The 19,890-nt window shown below is 39.1% G+C and overlaps 1 protein-coding gene across 5 annotated transcripts in view; it reads left to right on the forward strand.

Annotated features, from left to right (window-relative positions):
* The window catches only part of LOC121381191, a 62,468-nt gene that overhangs the window by 39,936 nt on the left and 2,642 nt on the right, over nt 1-19,890 (forward strand). For 2 of the 5 annotated variants that reach the window (XM_041510375.1, XM_041510376.1), the window contains 6 exons: nt 2,141-2,262; nt 3,497-3,569; nt 6,335-6,459; nt 9,794-9,863; nt 12,846-12,976; nt 13,103-13,255. In XM_041510375.1, the coding sequence (XP_041366309.1) occupies nt 2,141-2,262; nt 3,497-3,569; nt 6,335-6,459; nt 9,794-9,863; nt 12,846-12,976; nt 13,103-13,255 (674 nt within the window). The remainder of the gene's footprint in view (nt 1-2,140; nt 2,263-3,496; nt 3,570-6,334; nt 6,460-9,793; nt 9,864-12,845; nt 12,977-13,102; nt 13,256-19,890) is intronic. The other 3 variants (XM_041510378.1, XM_041510379.1, XM_041510380.1) reach the window with 3 other exon arrangements.

Genomic DNA, 19,890 nt, shown 5'->3' on the forward strand with positions numbered 1-19,890 from the left:
CGAAACAAGCTATTGTTAGGAAATAAGTTAATATTACCTTCTTCAGAATTATCAAACACCACACAATCTATGTTGTAGAGTGTAACGCATTTGTTAGTTAATATTACCTTCTTCAGAATTATCAAACATCACAAAACCTATACTGTGGAGTGTAACGCATTTGTTAGTTAATATTACCTTCTTCAGAATTATCAAACACCACACAATCTATGTTGTAGAGTGTAACGCATTTGTTAGTTAATATTACCTTCTTCAGAATTATCAAACACCATACAATCTATACTGTGGAGTGTAACCATTTGTTAGTTAATATTACCTTCTTCAGAATTATCAAACACCACACAATCTATACTGTGGAGTGTAACGCATTTGTTAGTTAATATTACCTTCTTCAGAATTATCAAACATCACACAACCTATACTGTGGAGTGTAACGCATTTGTTAGTTAATATTACCTTCTTCAGAATTATCAAACACCATACAATCTATGTTGTGGAGTGTAACGCATTTGTTAGTTAATATTACCTTCTTCAGAATTATCAAACACCACACAATCTATGTTGTAGAGTGTAACGCATTTGTTAGTTAATATTACCTTCTTCAGAATTATCAAACATCACAAAACCTATACTGTGGAGTGTAACGCATTTGTTAGTTAATATTACCTTCTTCAGAATTATCAAACACCACACAATCTATGTTGTGGAGTGTAACGCATTTGTTAGTTAATATTACCTTCTTCAGAATTATCATAAAGCCTCGATCATTAAATATGGGACCCGTTCTAGTTTCTTAAAATGTTTGACAAAGACGTTAAAGGGACATTCCTGAGTTTGCTGCATTGTAAGATGTTTCCGTCTAATAAAATATTTCTACGATTAAACTTACATATTAAATACATTTTCAGTGTCTGTATATTCTATGTGTTTCTGGTCATCTCAGTATTTGTAAGAAGCCCAAACTGGATTTTGTCTTGAAATAATTTCGTACGTTTAGGAAATAATGTTTAGGAAATAAAATGAAATTTAACCTAGTACAAATATTAGAACGATCAGAAACACGTTTAATATACAGCCACTAATATTTTATGCAGAAAAATATATTTGATATGTAATTACAATCGTTAAAAAGTCTCTGTTAGTCAATAACATCTTTAAAATTGCAGAAAACTCAGGAATGTCCCTTTAAGTGCCTACTCATTGAAATAAGCATACATGTATATTGTAGTTTGAACAATTTCTGAGAAATAAAAATGTTCGATTTTCAAAAATTGATTTACAAGTCTTAATTTCGCCGACCTTGCCAACATATACAACGGCTTTTGGTGAACTGACTGTGGCGGAATCGAAGGCGATGGACCCTATCACCCATCACATCTCATTCGAACAATCGTTCATTAAAGTCTGGTTTCCATAAAACCGGTAATACGTCGGTGAGCGACGCAGACTGACGCAGAGCGACGCAAACCAAAGGTTTTTTTGTTTTTTTCTTTTTTGCGATGAAACTGGCAGGTGATGAACGAAAGGGGATTAACCCTGTTCAGTTTTCCAGATCTATCGCTGAGAGTGTCGGTTCCATTCGTGTAGCCAGGGCCCAAAATAATATTTTATTAAGCTATCTTATATTAGCGCTACGAAATTGTAAAACCATCGTAACTATGGCGTGCGTTGTAGTGACGTCATAGCCAGGATTTGATATGACTACGGCACCCACATTTGAGGGGGGGGGGGCAACTACAATGTCTATAAGTGGTGTAATAGGGCGACAAGCAAATATAAAATGTCGTAGAGAAAAACAAGACGTCTCCCATGACCACACACACACACACCATCATCATCACCACCACCACCATCACCACGGCTACACCAGTGGTTGATCTGCGTCCATATGCGTCATTACACATTGTATGGAAACTGCTTTCCAGAAAACATGTTAGGGTTTGTATTAGTAGCATATACTTACAAAGTCATACTGTTTCCTACAGTCTAATATGTCCATTATCTTGACAGTGTGTCTTTTGTACGCATTTTATTTGTGTATTTTTCACATTACAAAAACTACAGCTGAAAAATCTAAAACTTTTACATTCGGTCTAGGTCATGTTTTCATGTGTTAATAAAATATTTCTCTTTTTTACAGGGCTAACCTAGCAGAACTCGAATGTTTGCTGGGTACATCACAGACTGGCTGCGATGAAGTAAAAACGAACATCCAACTTCTTAAGGAATCGGAAACCAAAGCCAAAAATAAACGTTCCTGCTGTATGTTATAATGCTGATTCTACTAATGAAAAAAATGTAGCCGGTTTCCTCTCTGAGACTACAGGTCAAAATTAACAACATAAAAATCAAACAACCAAATGTTTGACATTCAGTATCTGATGATTAATAAATCAATGTGATCTATTGGTGTCGTTAAACAAAACAAACTTTAATACTGATTACAAGGATATCGTAAAATAAAAAAAAAACCCAAAAAACAATCATTATTTTTTAATTTTGACAGGAGTGGAAATAAAAATCCTTTGCGCCTACTGAGTATCCAATGTACTGAGCCCCGGTAAACTCATGGGGAGGGATGTAGTCCAGGGGTAACGTGATCGCCTCTTGTGTGATCGATCTACGATCGATCCCCTTCGGTGGGCCCTTTTGATCTATTTCTCGTTCCAGCCAATCTTCCACAAATGGTGCAATATAGGCCGTGGTATGTATTAGCCTGTACGTGGAATGGTGAATATAAAAGATCCTTTGCTGGTCATCGAAAGCAGTTGCCCGTAGAGTGGCGGCAGCAGCGGGTTTCCTCTCTTTGCTATCTGTATGATTGTTAACCAAACGTTCAATGCCATATAACGGTAAATAAAATGTGCCGTTGAACCAATTTTTTTCTTTTTCTTGTGTAAGTCCAATAAATTGCAGGCCCGTAGGAATGATATCTGACCAATATCTAGATAGTTGGGGAGGCAGTTTCTAGTGGGGGTGGAGTGTGTGTGTGTGTGGGGGGGGGGGGGGCACAACCAGATTTTTAACCTTTCTTATTCAGACTAGGACCAAAAAATCCCGTACATTTCCGTCCTGAAGTGGAGATAGAACAACGTGTTATCTCCGAGTGAATTGGGGATATCTTGGCCAATTCACATCATATGCCGAATTTTCCATTTGTTTCAACCGTGGTTCTTTTCGATATAGATCGTTAAATAATTTTTTAATGAATTAGCTTCAATTTGTGAACTATTTTAAATAGAAATTAAAAAAATACTATTAGCAACCAAACACACACACACACACACACACACACACACACACACACACACACACACACACACACACACCAACCCCCTCACGTTCCTACGGGCCTTGAAATACCCAGCCGGGAAATTTGGGGAACTCAAAGTTTCGGGGTGAGTCGAATGGGCCGCACCTCCAACGCCTATCCGCGCCTTTACCTGTTGCTTTAAAAAAAATGTATTGCTATGTTGTCTTGTTTTCTTTCTTACAGCGCTGAGCGCAACTTGTCAATGTCAGGTGGACCGAGGGAAATCCGACATGTCTACCAATCAGAAGAAATGCGAGTACGTTCACATTCTCTTCAACGTCTGTATTCATTTTATACCTCACGACACTATAAATGGAACACAATTTTATAAATTTATCCTGCAACCACCGTTTTTATTGACAGAATATGATGACGAATAAAGCAAAGTCGTATCCTGTTACTAGCAGGATATGACTTTTGACGTGACGTCACACGCATAGCCTACATTACAAAATCGCTGAGACGGGGTGGGACGTAGCCCAGTGGTAAAGCGTTCGCCTAATGCGCGAACGGTCTGGGATCGATCCCCGTCGGTCGACCCATTGGGCTATTTCTCGCTCCAGCCAGTGCACCACGACTGGTATATCAAAGGCCATGGTGTGTGCTTTGCTGTCTGTGGGATGGTGCATGTAAAAGATCCCTTGCTGTCGATGTGCGTACGAGACAGGGGGCGGGGGCAACTGCCCCTCTAGTGCTGGAGCAAAACCTCAAATTCAGGCAAAAATGTATTAACCTGAGGCCTTTTTACCATGTATTTTCATCATTCTACTCTCAACATTAGTTGTAATCCATGTAAAAATGCGTAGTGATTCGTTTGCAACCCTATATAGCTGTTTGGTAGTAATGTTAATATGAATAAATGATGTTATCCAGATTCGGGTATTTGCGTTTAATTCGGGCAAGAGCCAGTCTGCATCCCCCCCCCCCCTCCCCCTACAAAAATGGGAGCCCGTACACCTATGACCACACCTATAACAAACTTCATCGTCATACACCACGTGGCTGGGGTATATTATTATTTATTACACCGCGGTGGAAGAGATACCCATGTGATATTGATCGTCTCTTCATATTATGGAATACGTCTTTTGAGAGGACATGACCACTGATCAGGCATTCGACTATCACACAATACAATCCCGCATAGATAAGATATACATACAAAACGTGTCCCCATCGTTGTTTCGATTCATATTTTTATATCGGGAATATACTTGCTGTAAATTTGTATAAGTAATGTTAGCAGCATAATAAAATGAAAGTGACCACAATATGACGTCATCCCCCCCCCCCCCCCCCCCCCCGTCTTTGATCTGTGCATTTTAATGTCTTGTTTAGTTATTTTGAAAGTGTTTTTGTTTCATTGATGTACAGTGTAATTGTCACGGGGATTCTATAATACCCGTAACTGAATGAAACACGGTTATCAAAATATCTCTCCTAACTGTATATCTATTAGATCTCTCTGTATCGAGCAGTATTACCCGCTGTGGCTCGTCTCTAGGTATGATCAGAGATAAGATCTTATATAAAGTATATGTAATATAGCACGTTTAGTTCACTAGAAAACTCAACAAAAACACAATACACTTTGGAATCTGTATTAACCTACGCTGACAAATGTACTGCCACAGTAGTTAATTAACAACAACAAATAATAACAACCCAGAACTGATCACTTAATTAGTTAATCTCTATGTATCTAGTTTACACAATATGCTAATCACATCACCGTGACACATCACCCACACGTGTGATAATTGAGAAACGCTAACACACACACGTGTGATAATGGAGAAACGCTTCCAGGGGAACTTAATTAATAAAGGAATTACAGCTCTATTCCTAACTGGTTAATTTTTAATTAACCCTAACTACTCATTCAATAACCTTGTAATACAGACTTAATACTGGTACCTATCACAATAAAGACAACAACCTACAGTTTACCTAGGTCCTCTAGGATGACTGGCTAAGCTTTATATTACCAAATACTCGTATAATGTTAGAACAAAAGTCTACGATTTACTTCGTCAGATGACCGAAGACACTGTCTAAAGAATATTGGTATAATACAGTATTAAAATATTTAAAGGTCACATCAATCACATCAAGGTTATACAACAGAGCAGAAATAATATATTTACCAAAGTCCAAACGGACTAACGTTCCCTGGGAGCCTTCCTTTTTGGTTCTCCTCGATATCTAAAAAAAACTAGCTATTTATTATAAAATCAGAATATCGCCTGGGGGTACAAGGCGGTCCTCCCCCTATCAAGTGATATATCCCCAACTCTCAGAGACGCATTTTTCTCTTCGATCGCCAGACTTACTGACGCCTTGGTCGCCAAAATCACGGTCGTCGAAACCGCACTCGCAGAGGTATTACGTAACTACTCGCCACATGGCCTCCGCACCTGGCTGGGTGTGTATTAAGCACAGAGCACGACCACCGTCACGCAGGGTTATTACGTAACAAGTTGCCCATCGGGGCTAAATGCATTTGGAACTGCACACGGCCTTCTAAAACAATTAATGTCGCCACAGGAGAAACGAAATTAAGAGCATGTACCGTCACAGTAATAAATAAATTATTATACTCGTTCCCGTGTGAAACCGTTTATATTACAACTTGTGTAGTTTAAATCTTACAACACTCGTTTTTGCTCGTAAAGTACGATTGAAAACACACAGCTGCAGACTAAATACATCGTTTTTATGGTAACACAGACACAATACAGATGGAAAGCCGCCGTTGCCCCTATGTTAGCTATTTCTAACGATAAAGTACGACTTTTCCAATATCAATGGATCGAATCATTTTGTAAACGTGAATGATTTATTAAAATATTCTTATTTTCATTCATTCATTCATTCAGTCTATTGTCAGGAAGTCACTCACTCGGTGAGACAGTGAGTCAACCAGTCGGTCAGTCGGTGAATCGGTTTGTAAGTCTATGAGTTAGTTTGTCAGCAAGTGAATCTGTTAGTCAGTCAGTTAGTTTGTGTTTATATTTTCAGTGCTTACAAAGCCGAACTTGCGTGTTACATCAACACTCCGGACACCACCAGCTGCAATGGGTCTCCGTTCAATGACACGGTGCTGTTTGCCAAACAAAAGGCCATAGCAGCAGTAGCAGACTGCCGTAAGTGTTTCTTCAACATGCATTGCACTCGGACATTATACTAGGATATCAGACGCTTTGTGTTGGCATCAGGGGTAATGAAAAGGCAGATTCAGCTACCAAGTCTGCTTTGCCAGGATTGGTGTACCGTATACTGATTTTAAATATAGTATTAACCAATTTATCTTTTCGACTTGGCAAGATCCGTGGAACGGTGCGGTTGCGAACAAGCTTCAAGCCAGTCTTGGGAGAGTGGCAGTCCTCTTATAGACAGTGCAGGACGGATGAAATAGTCTTGTCTCGTGTTCGCATCGGTCATACATACTTGACTCATTCATTTATCTTGAAGAAGGATCCTCCACCTCAGTGTAAGCAATGTCAGTGTACTCTGATGGTACGCCACATTTTGGTGGAGTGTATTCATCTGAGAGAAACTAGAAAAAAAAATCTTTGGACGAAGAGATGTGATGGAATCCATTCGATTCCATCCTCAACTATTACTGCAATTTCTTCGAGATATTGACTTTTATTCTAAATTTTAATTTTATCTATCTGTGATATTTGTATTTTTTGCACAGTTCTTTACAATGTGTTTTTAATTTAACAGTTGCATTTATATATTGATGTTGATCATCACTTAATGTTTGCATATACCATAGTTTGACACCCAATAACCGATGTATTTTTCGTGCTGGAGCGTCGTTAAATATTCATTCATTCAGACGAGTGGCATTTTGGATTAAAGTCGTAGTTGTTAGATATTGTAAAGACTAAACATGATCGGCTGTTGCAGCTTTGTACCACTAAATAACGCATTAGAATTGATGTATTATATATTGTGTGTGAATATCTGCTGTGCTGGTAAGCTTGTAGCTTTAAGCAATACAATAATTAATGAAAAGTAACGTCACAGACATTAATGCCGGAATGACTCATGTATTTTCACTGCTACAGCGAGTGGTAGTCATATAGAAATGAACGGAAACTCGTTAGACGACAGTCAGTGTAACCGATTGGGTGGTGTGGGTTACGTGGTAGCGTTGCCGTGACCGGTTATATATTTCTAAGTGCAACTACTAGCTGGTCAAATGCACCACACACCTATCGGCTAGATATTTATACAATAAATAAGCTTTGTTGTCATAAATAACACACTACTAAAAACAGCCAGATCAACAAATGATCTAATTAACACTAGCTTTATTTGCATAGGCTTAAATACATTTGTATTCTTCTTTGTGTGATGTAAAGGTGCACGAGACGAATTTATAATTAAAGTTGAGGGGAGATAATTCCTGGGGCGAAATCAAAAAGGGACGAATAGACGGATGTAGTAAATCAGTAACCTCGCGATTAACACAGCGTCCTAATATATATTTTGATCACAGTATTAATTACCTCTATTTCTGTTATAGCCAGAAATAGCTTAAACAAAATATATTTTATTGAAGTTAATTTCCACGCCATAGGAGTTCTACGCACAAAACGGGATTGTGTTGTTTACTATGGCGTGAGGGCGGTTCCAAATAGTTTTCAGTCAAACTAAAGTCTAATTGTTTAAGATATTAATTTATATAATTATTTCCTGTTAGATAATATTCTAATATGTCTTGTACAACTAATGTACTACTTAGTAAGACATATTTATTTAGTTGTAATCTAAAACTAAATCAAGATATCAAAACACTTACGTACCCGTCTATGCCGAAAAATAGAACACGTCTTGACGTTTGTTTCAACGGTTTCTTCAAAAAGTACAATATTATTTATTAATTTCCAACAGGATTACTTTTATTTTATAAAAGTAATCATAGTACATAAAGGAAAGGTATTATTTCATTATTAACCTAATTTAACTTATAAAGGACAATACACATAACTGGTCAATTTCGGTTCGTTTACACACATAAATTAACCCGAGTTTGCCAATCGAGTGTTTATTTATTAAAGTTACATTCTCTGGTTACCATATTATAACATCATGTACAAATGTGAAATACAAGCTCAAATGCACTTTTAAAAAAGTCGTGTGTGTTCGCTATGAACGGATATCGTCAAACGTATACGCTTGATTCGTCGCCTGTGCCGCCATAGCTCGGCAACGCACAAACGACAGCCTGTTGTCAGTTTCAGTTAACACGTGCGTTTGCCGATTTCAGATTGTAGGGTTCGTCTCAAAAAATTCAAATAAATATTATTTTGTTTGGAAAGGGTAAAGTTAGGGGGGGGGGGGTAACGACATCAAAGATAAAGCATATTGATTTAATAAGCATCCGACCCCATACAACCGTAAATAAAATGTGCTGAGTGCGTCGTTAAATAAAACATATCCTATCCTTCCTTCCATCTGCTGTTGAATGTCTAAAATTTGGTAATTTTGATATATAATCTTAGAGAGGAATCTGGTGCATTTGCAGGGGGAGGGTATTGGAGGTCGAAACCCTTATTTGCCCAAGCTTAAAAAAAAATTTTAATGTATTTTTTGGGGGGAGCATGGCCCCATATAAACTTCGCTCAACACGGTCTATAACCCCAACCCCGCTGAAATCCCTGCACACGCGCCTTGGAAACCCGCTACATTTTTTTTTTAGCAAGGGATCGTTTATATGTACCATCCCACAGATAGGATATCACACACCATGGTCTTTTATATACCCCGTTGATGGGATCGATCCTAGACTGACCGCGCATTTCCAAAAAACACCTTTTTAGGTCTAAGTAATGAATAAAAATAACATATAGTCTTGAAAAATGTTACGTAAATCGAACACAGTACCCTCTTCCTTTACCCGTAGAGCGTTACGTAATTAGTAACACCCCCTTACATGTAACGCGTATGACAACAGCTGGCCACTGTCAAAATTTTAAGGCAAATCCCCCACTCACCGACCCCTGGAAAGGTGTTGTATCATACCTCTATGGATATAAATATGTTTTGGAGATATGAGACGACCCCTCAATCAAGACAGTTAAATTTGTTCAAAAATTGCGAAATCTCACGTGTTCTCTTGTTGGGGAATTCTATACTTGTGATAAGCCAATGAAAACCGAGATCGGTACGAGCACGTCAAAAGTGTCCCACTTTCAAAATACTGGCTTTGTTTTTGACCTGGATAAGCCAGCGTAGTGAAATCAATGCGGAGTGCGGCGTCATATATGCACCAAACGTAATTGGATTTTCTGTTCTATATGCTTAAATAAAAATATTCCGCATACTGCCGCTTTAACTTTTACAATAGACATGATGAACATGAACGTTTAGCCAGTATGTCTCAATCACTGTGTACTGTAATTAACTAAACGGCACCTGTATTACATGTATCCTAAAATATAAATTTTACTTTTCACATTTCAGTCTCTGAAACCTGCAAGTGCCATGTTTTGTATTTCACAAACGACAGAAGCACAAGCGAACTGAACTGCGCGTAAGTTTTAATTAGAAGATAGTTCTCCCACGCAAATTTATTAAATAATTACCAGAAACGATGGTGGTATGTTTTAGACAATTTGGATGTGCATTTACTCGGGGGTGTTCAGTTATTAATTTTTTTTTTTATTATTAAAAAATTTAATATGTCAAATGACGGGATTCGAACCTACTGCATTGACAGCCCTCGACCTTAAGTATAAAAAATGTATCGGCTGTCTGGGCTGTGAATCCGTGTCATATTACTGGGTCAGTGGCGGATCCAGAACATTCATTTGGGGGAGGGGGGGGGGGGGGGCGGATCCAGAAAATCCATTGGGGGGGGGGGGTGACATGCGGTGGAATGCCAAGGGAACTGTGGGGGAGATTTGGAGGGGGGGGGGGTCGTAAAAAATTAAAAATTAATATATATATACTCTTAGGGGAACTCTAATAAGAATTTACAATTGCTGTGGGGAATGGTTATATGATAATAGTTAATTAATTGGGCAAACATTACAACCGGTAGTTCAGTATTACAGTAGGTGTTATGACCACCAAAGATCTTGAAGGACGATTGGGTTCAGAAGTCAAATTTGAAAGTTGACGGGTTTTTTATCAGTAGTGGGTGATACCACCACGATGTGTCAGACATTCATTCAGTCGACGAGGCATACTACGTATGAGTTTTCCAATGGCCATTTGAGGGAGTCTGTTCCACTCCTCTTGCAGCGCCTGACCAAGTTCCGCTAACGTGGTCGGCAGTCTTTGACGTTGACGCACACGTCTCCCTATCATGTCCCAGACGTGTTCAATGGGGGAAAGGTCTGGGCTGTTTGCTGGCCATGGCATTCCATAGATATTGTGCTGCTGGATGTGAACATTGACGATTCGTGAACGGTGAGCACGGGCATTGTCGTCCTGAAAAACAAAACGTCGACCCACACGCCTAGCAAACGGGACGATAAAGGGTGTCAGTATGTAGTCCCGGTAGTACTTCTCAGTGATCCTTCCTGGCACAATATGGAGGGGGATTCTGTCAGTTATAGTGATATCACCCCACATAACCGATCTACCGCCAAATCTGTCCGGAAATCGCCTTGTGACGTTGGCGTGCCGTTCATTTCGTCGTCGCCAGATCCGACCACGCCTGTCGAGGAAGTCCAAAGTGAATAGAGACTCGTCTGAAAACATGATACGTGACCAGCGACGAATACCCCAGTTCTGACGCTCCCAACACCATTCACGTCTGTGGGCAATGTGATGATTTGTCAAGGTAGGCACAACCCGGGCCCTCGAGCATGAAGATGGGTTGCATGAAGATGATTTCTAATCGTCTGACCTGTAACTCGGACACCAGTTGTCTGATGAAGTTTTGCAACAATTTGATTTGCCGTTTGAGCTCGATTTCTTAGTGCCTGGTTACGGATGAATCTATCCTGTACTCCTGTTGTTGTCCTGGGACGACCTGAACGGGGTCGATCGTCAACATTTTGGGTTTGTTGGTACCTGATCCATAGTCTGCTAATTACTGACTTCGAAACATTGAATGTGTTGGCCACTTCACGCTGACCTCTGCCCGTTTGTAGCATGTCAATAGCCCGTAGACGCTGATCCCGTTGCATACGCCGCATGGCAACTTCAAATAATGAAAATGATTAAAAACTAAACAATAACAACTGTATGATCAACAGAATGAAAACGATTGACATAAATAATGTTCCACAGTTATGAATCGGCTGTCCTGGAAATTGTCAAAATCGATAATGACACCCCACGCACGTGTACGGGCAACTGCATGATGCACGTGCAAACTATGGAACGTGTTTCATCGGCCTCTGTGGCGTCGTGGTTAGGCCATCGGTCTACAGGCTGGTAGGTACTGGGTTCGGCTCCTAGTTTGAGGCATGGGATTTTTTAATCCAGATACCGACTCCAAACCCTTAGCGAGTGCTCCGCAAGGCTCAATGGGTAGGTGTAAACCACTTGCACCGACCAGTGATCCATTACTGATTCAACAAATGCCATAGTTTGTGCTATCCTGCCTGTGGGAAGCGCAAATAAAAGATCCCTTGCTGCCGGTCGTAAAAGAGTAGCCTATGTGGCGACAGCGGGTTTCCTCTAAAAAAAACAGTGTCAGAATGACCATATGTTTGACGTCCAATAGCCGATGATAAGATAAAAAAAAATCAATGTGCTCTAGTGGCGTCATTAAATAAAACAAACTTTTCTTTACCATATGTTTCCTTATAACGAATATGAAAGTATTATAATAGGCATGTTCTGAATATGAAAGTATTATAATAGGTATGTTCTGAATCTGTTGTGATGGTCCGCCCAATTAAGGTCTTATTACACAGACCATTGAAATCCATGTTAAACTGACCAACTGCAAATGAAGACTGGCAGTAGAACGGGATCTCGTTGGCACTAACAACATAGACCACTGCGAACAAACATTATATAAGCAGTTCTTTTCACTCCAAAATTGAGACCATTTCCGTCTCAGCTTTTAGCTATATGACTGCATCTGTAGTGCCGGTCCGAGCAACTGGTTCGGGAACCTATTCACAACCTATACACCCATGTCCCAAAATGTCAATGCACAATATTTCAAAATAACATGGGCAAAATCCTGCCAGAAAGTTTGCCATTGAAATAGACAAATTGTTTTAATTCTTTCCCAATTACTAGAAGTGAATATGTGAACAACAACATATGTCACAATTAGGAACTATAGTGAACCGTGATAAATGAACTGTCACCCGTAAGTGAACTGTGTAGTAAGACCTAAGCTTTCTTTCCAAATATGACGCTTTCCGTCTGTCGTTACATCACTTCCATCTTTATAACAATGGTATCTTCCGGTGATAATGAAACAAAAGTGCTATTTGAAAATTTACTGTAAAGTTTTCTTTAAACATATAGCATTATGATTTTATTACTGAAAATTGATGTGGTTATTTTTCTTCTGCTTACCTTTCAAACAAATCATTTTCAGGGCCATAACTGCTGTCAAGGCCTGCGTAACCGCTATATCAGACGCAAATGAATTTAGTTGTGATGGAAGCACTACCCGAAGCAATGTAGTTACATACATTGACGATAAAGCAACATCACTGAACTGTACTGGTAGGTGCAGGTGCTTTCATTCTCTTACTATGTATGTCTCTGTCTCTCTCTCTCTCTCTCTCTCTCTCTCTCTCTCTCTCTCTCTCTCTCTCTCTCTCACTCACTTCCTCTTCATCCTTTCTACAGATCCAATACTATCGGCAGCTGATATTTCAGGCATATCAACGGAAGATGCAGGTAAAATACAATCTGAAGTTGACGTTTCAGGCATATCAACGGAAGATGGAGGTACAATACTATCGGCAGTTGACGTTACAGGCATGTCAGTGGAAGATACAGGTACAATAATTTCAGGCATATCAACGGAAGACCCGTAACCTCATCGTGGTGCAGGGTTGTAACATTCTCTCTGAGAATGGCTAATACAGTACAACTCCCCTTTTGGGGCACTTTTTTTGCAGTGAGGTGCTACACGTAAAGGTGGATGATGGGATCCTGGTGGTTGAGTTGAGGCATATCTGAGGGTATGACTTCTGGAAACACACCACTTTAGCCCAAAGTTCAAATAGAAGGGTAGTCAAGGAGGCCCGACCTGATCAATCGGCTGGTCACGCCAAGCTTAAGAGCAAACAACCTTTGTTTTGTTGATTTTAGCCACGAACAAACATTGTTTAAATAATCATTTGTATTTGTTGCTCTTTGGGGCGGTGGCTAGGGTCAATCAGTTGATTTTTTATTATTATTATTGCCTGAGTATATCAGCCATGTATCCCTGGCATGAGTGTCTGCTGGTTTATCCGCAGCATCACGTCCCCTTGTTGGACTCCGTGGTGGGTGGAGGCATGGGTTGATGAACTGTACAATTCAAATTATGGCCAAAAATAAATCATCGTCTGCAGATGGGACCGTAAAAAGTGTCCACATCGAGGTTTCAGACTCATTATCTGACAAAGAGTCCACGACTGTTAAAACATTTGCCAACGTCAAGAAATCAAATGTAATTTCTTCGAACTGGCCAAGGTTCCTTATCATCAGTTCATCTGATGAGGGGGCCTTGAAAAATGATCACCTTTTGCTATTCAAATGGGGCTCGTCTCCTTAGCCAGGGATAAACATTTTTTTACAAAACTAAAAAAAAAATGGTTCTTTGTTGGTTGAGTGTTCGGCGGAGAGACATTCTATATGTCTTCTCAAGTCGACCATGATTGCAAATATTTGCATCACCGAATCGCCACACTCTTCCAGGGTGTTATTAGATGTCTAGATTTGGAAGGTGTTGGTGATGAGGAAATATGCGAAAACCTATCATCACAAAATGTCACTCCTGTCAAGAGAATAAAAGTTCGCCGGAACAATAGACTGGTTTAGACGAATACCTTTCCACAATCGATTAAAGGGACATTACCGAGTTTCCTGCATTGTAAGATGTTTCTGACTAATAAAATATTTCTACGAATAAATTTACATATTAAATATATTTTATTGTTTAAAATATCAGTCTGTATATTCAATGTGTTTCTGGTCGTCTTAATATTTGTAAAAAGCCCAGACTGGATTTTGTCTTCAAATAATTTCGTACGTACGAAGAAAATCCTTTTTAGGAAATAAAATTAAATTTAACCTAGTACAAATATTCGAACGATCAGAAACACGCTTAATATACAGCCACTAATATTTTATGCAGAAAAATATATCTGATAAGTAATTACAGTCGTCAAAAAGTCTCTGTTGGTCGATAACATCTTAAACTTGCAGCAAACCCTTTAAGGCTGGGTACTCAACATACCTTTTAAGCCCCTTGTTCAAAATCCCTTTCGATGCTATAAATGCCAGAAATATGGTCATGACCATGTCAAAATACCTGTCGAGGCAAGCTGACATGTAAAACTTGCAAAAATGGCCTGGTATGTACCACCTGCTAGGTGGAAAATGGAAAATGAGGTTCAGCTGAGAAACGCCTAACCTTCACTGATGCCAGAAGACTGTTGGGAGTCCAATCAACTTGCCACAGTAGCAACTCCATATGCTGCTGTGGTGAAGCTCTCCACCAGAAATATATCAGTAAATACAGATTTGACGTGGCGATACGACGAAGAAAAGTACAAAAAAACACTTTCAGACATAAAAGGCAGAAAAGCAAGCAGCAAAAACTGTTCAGCAGCAGAAGGAAACAACTAAGAAAAAAAGAAGCAAGCTCCTGCTGCTGCTGTTGTTACTACCTCTACTAATACAACACAGGTGTCTTTGGATTTAAAGAATCCATCAGGTAGGGCGAGTGCTGGGGTACCAGTACCCAGTCTCCCCTTGACAAAAAAAACAACAAGTAACCCAGTAATAATCACTGTTCTGGCCGGATTAAAAAGGCTGAACAGACTTCCGTCCAGACCAGCAATATGTTTGAGCTTTGGATGATGTGGATGACGTGATTCATCACTTGATCATCCACAATCAAAGTGATCACCACCAAAGCTAAAGATAATTCTCATACTCCCACCTGTTCATAAATAAAATTATTAAGTGGAACTGACGTGAGCCCAATTTTGATGAATTAAGTCTTCTAATTCAAAAATATAATCCTCCTGCAGTATGTCTTCTGACAGACACCGACAGCATAAATATAAGAGGAGGATTTAACCTCTACAATAACTTTCACCAGACTGATAATAGATAATCTGGGTGTGTTTCCATTATTGTTATTGAACATATTCTCCAGAGTAGTTACATTAACTACTAACTTGCAAGCTGTGGCTGTTAAAGTCACAGTTCATAAAACTATTACTTTATCATAGTTTATGTTCGATTTATTTACCTCCTCGTAATCATTTTAATTTCATTCCTAGGGACCTTCAAGATCTTATTGACCAGCTCCCTACGTTGTTTATTGTTACGGGAGATTGTAATGGAAAAGAATTAGAGAACTTAATTCTGAAAAATTACATAATTATGTTCAATGATAAAAGTCATGCATATTTTCAGTCTTTAAGTGGTTCTTTCACTTCCATAGACTTAACCCTTTGCAGTCCGTCACTTTTTGTTGACTTCTCCTGGAAAGTTGGTCCAGACATTTATTTTGGAGAATGATGGCCGTCCATCACTTGGAAGGGTTCAGAGATGGAAGTTGGCGAAGGCAAACTGGGATCAATTTCGGCATCTGTGCAGCACTCGGCTGCAACAATCTGACATTACCGTTTGTGATGACCCCATGTCTTTGTTTATTTTCATTTTGAAGGACATTGCAGATGAGACTATTCCTACGACTTCGGCAGTACCAAAGCGTTTCAATGAACCATGGTTTGATGATAATTGTAAAGATGCAATCAAAGAGCCAAACAGGACCCTCCAGAGGTTCAAACATGGGGCTCAGGTTCGCAGAGAGATCAGACAGAGTAAGAAATCATCTTGGAAAAACTTTGTATCCAAGCTACATTCTCAAACATCTGTACTATCTGTCTGGAATAGGATCCGTAAGATCAAAGGAAAGGAATCCAGTAATACAGTTCGTCATTTATCGTCAACAGTACACATCACATTCCACCGTGACATTCCCAATGCCTTGGCATATTATTTTTCACATAACTCGTCTTCTGATTTATTTACAGATGATTTTACATCTGCTAAAAATATAGCTGAAAAGCAACCTAGAATGCTGAGGTATACAACAGGCCCTTCTCTGTGGAATAGATGCAGGATGCTCTACGTATCGTCCATGATACATCAGAAGGGCCAGATAAAATACATTATCAGTTACTGAAACACATACCTCAATTATCACTACTGGTCCTTGTGACTTTCCCTCTGATTGGGAGTAAAGCAATTATTATTCCTATTCCAAAACCTGGTAAGGAGTCCACGAATCCTACCAGCTACCGCCCTATTGCTTTGACAAGTTGCATTTGTAAAACCATGGAACGAATGATCAACCGTAGACTTGTTTGGTATCTTGAGTCCCACAAATTGCTTACTAACGTGCAGTGTGGATTCAGAGCTAGACGTAGCACGGTAGATCATCTATTAGTATTTTTATTTGGAGAAAGTTTACGATACCACGTGGACGTATGGCATTTTAAAAGACCTTCATCGCATGGTCCTAAGAGGTCTTTTGCCCGATTTTATTTCAAATTGATTAAAAGATAGGTTTTCCAAGGTAAGAGTTGGATCCACTTACTCGGATATCCACCCGTAGGATATAGGTGTACCTCAAGGTAGAATCCTGTCATTGTTACCCTATTTCCTGTGAAAATAAACAGCATCACCCAATGTTTAAAACCTGGTGTTGATAGCTCGTTATATGTCGACGATTTTCAAATTTGCTACCTATCGTCCAATATGAGTATCATTGAACGTCAGTTGCAGCTTTGTTTGAATAAACTTCAACAATGGGCAGTTGACAATGGTGTTTGATGCTCAGTCAAAAACAGTCTGTATGCATATCTGCCAGAAACGAAGTCACCATTTAGAATCACAGCTGTTTCTGGACAAAAATCCGATTCCAGATGTGAAGGGGACCAAATTTAATTTCTGGGGGGTATTTTTGACAGAAGGCTATCTTTTGTTCCCCATTTAAAATATGTTAAAAGGAAAGGTTAAAGGCCCTTAATTTTTTCAAAGTTATTGGCAAGACTGATTGGGGAGCAGACTGAAAGCTTCCTTTGTAGTATGCTACCAAGATTAAATCTTTGCCGCAACATCTTACACAAAATGCGTTTTTTTATAACAAATATATGAAGTTGTTTGATGCGAAGCCGAACGCCATTCGAACATTTGGTCTTCGCATTAAGCTTCTGGGTTTTTTTTGTCAGTTTCCAACATTGATTTAACGGAGATTTTGGAAACTCCTTCATATTTTGTTTTGCCTCCCTGGTGTATAAAACCATCGAAAATTGTATTCGATATTGTACATCTAAAGAAAGATCGTACAGATGCAGTTATTTATAAACAACATTTCATGACAATCCAAGAGCGGTACCGTGAATACATCCCTGTTTACACAGACGGATCACGGGATGGGAATTATATGGCTTCTGCTACAGTTTTTCCATAGGACAAAATAATTTCCATGAGATTGCCCGATTCAGCATCAATCTTTACAGCTGAAATTTGGGCAATCGTTAAAACCCTGGAACAAATTAAGGATTCGTATGCATCCAAATACATTATTGTTACTAACTCATTTTTGTGTCTCCAAGCTCTATAGTACATGGAATTGGAGCATCCCTTAGTTGGGATGGTGATACGAAAGTGTATCCTTTTATCCATTGCCAATAAAGATGTTATATTTTGTTGGGTACCCAGCCATGTTGGCATTAAGGGCAATGAAAAGGCAGCTGTTGCTGCCAAGTCTGCTTTGAATTTGCTCCATGTCGGTGTTGGTGTCCCCTACAGTTATTTTAAATATCATATTAACCAATATACTTTTTCAACCTGGCCAGCTGCATGGGCCAGTGCGGTCGCGAACAAGCTTCATTTTGTTAATCTAGTCCTGGGACAGTGCGGTCGCGAACAAGCTTCATTCTGTTAATCTAGTCCTGGGGCAGTGCGGTCGCGAACAAGCTTCATTCTGTTAATCTAGTCATGGGACAGTGGCAGTCCTACCGGCGGTGCAGAAAGTATGAATATTATTGTGCCGTGTCCGTATCGGTCATACGTATTTGACCATTCATCTATTTTAAAAAGGGCCCTCCTCCTCGGTGTGAACATTGTCAGTGTACACTGACTGTGCGCCACATTTTGGTGGAGTGTAATCATCTGAAGCCGACGAGAAATGATATATTTGGCAACAGAAATGTTTTGGAATCTTTTAAAAGGACATTCCTGACTTTGCTGCAATTTTTAAGATCTTATCGACTAACAGATTTTTTAACGATTGTAATTACATATCAAATATATTTTTCTGCATAAAATATTAGTGGCTATATATTAAACGTGTTTCTGATCGTTCTAATATTTGAACTAGGTTAAATTTCATTTTATTTCCTGCAAAATTTGTTTTACAAATATTAAGACGACCAGAAACACATTGAATATACAGACACTGATATTCTAAACGAAAATATATTTAATATGTAAGTTTAATCGTAGAAATATTGTATCAGTCGGAAACATCTTACAATGCAGCAAACTCCGGAATATCCCATTAAATTCCACCCTGAATTAATGTTTAATGTTTTGAAAACACTTTGATTTGTACACAACTTTTAAAAATATAGTTACCTTAATATTTGTATTGTATTGTATTTTCCACACAGCTTTTTACACTGTTCTTTTACTTTTTTATGACACCCAATAGCCGATGTGTATTTTTGTGCTGGGGTGTCGTTAACCATTCATTCATCAACGGACGATCACTGTCGCACAGAAGAAAAACAATTAGAAATATCAAAGCCATCGCCAATATCGATCGTAGAAGTAGGAACGCGTGATAAACTGTTAGTAGTATCGGTACCACTCACTGTTACAGATACAGATCCAATACTATCGGATTCGGTAGTGGACTTTTCTTAGACATAAACGGAAGTTTTCTGTCGCACAGATGAAAAGAAATTAACAATCTTCGCAGAATATGTTGCATTCACCGTACGCAATTTTTTTCTATAATACTGCCCATTATGGAACGTTATGGTTGTTCGTGTTTAAATCACGTACACGACAAAGTGCATTGGGTCTAATGTTCGCTCCGATGTAGACTTTTGGTTTATATTACTTAATTTCATTAATTAATGAAGAAACGTATTACTGCATCAAATACACAAGTTGCATCACCTTAATTTGTGTGTTAAACTCGTTTCAAGGGGTTGGTCAGTACAGAGTTAACAAACGTTTTCTAAGAAATACAGTATAACACACTTGGCCTATTAATATCGGCGTGTACGAAATCGCAACTTTGACGAAAACTCGTTGACAATTTCAAGCTTCAAAATCTTACTCGCACTCGCCAGACCTGAACCCAGCATCGGTGTGTTTTGGGCCTTAGTGTC

This window comes from Gigantopelta aegis, chromosome 9 (genome assembly GCF_016097555.1).
Source record: "Gigantopelta aegis isolate Gae_Host chromosome 9, Gae_host_genome, whole genome shotgun sequence".
Lineage (NCBI taxonomy): Eukaryota > Metazoa > Mollusca > Gastropoda > Neomphalida > Peltospiridae > Gigantopelta > Gigantopelta aegis.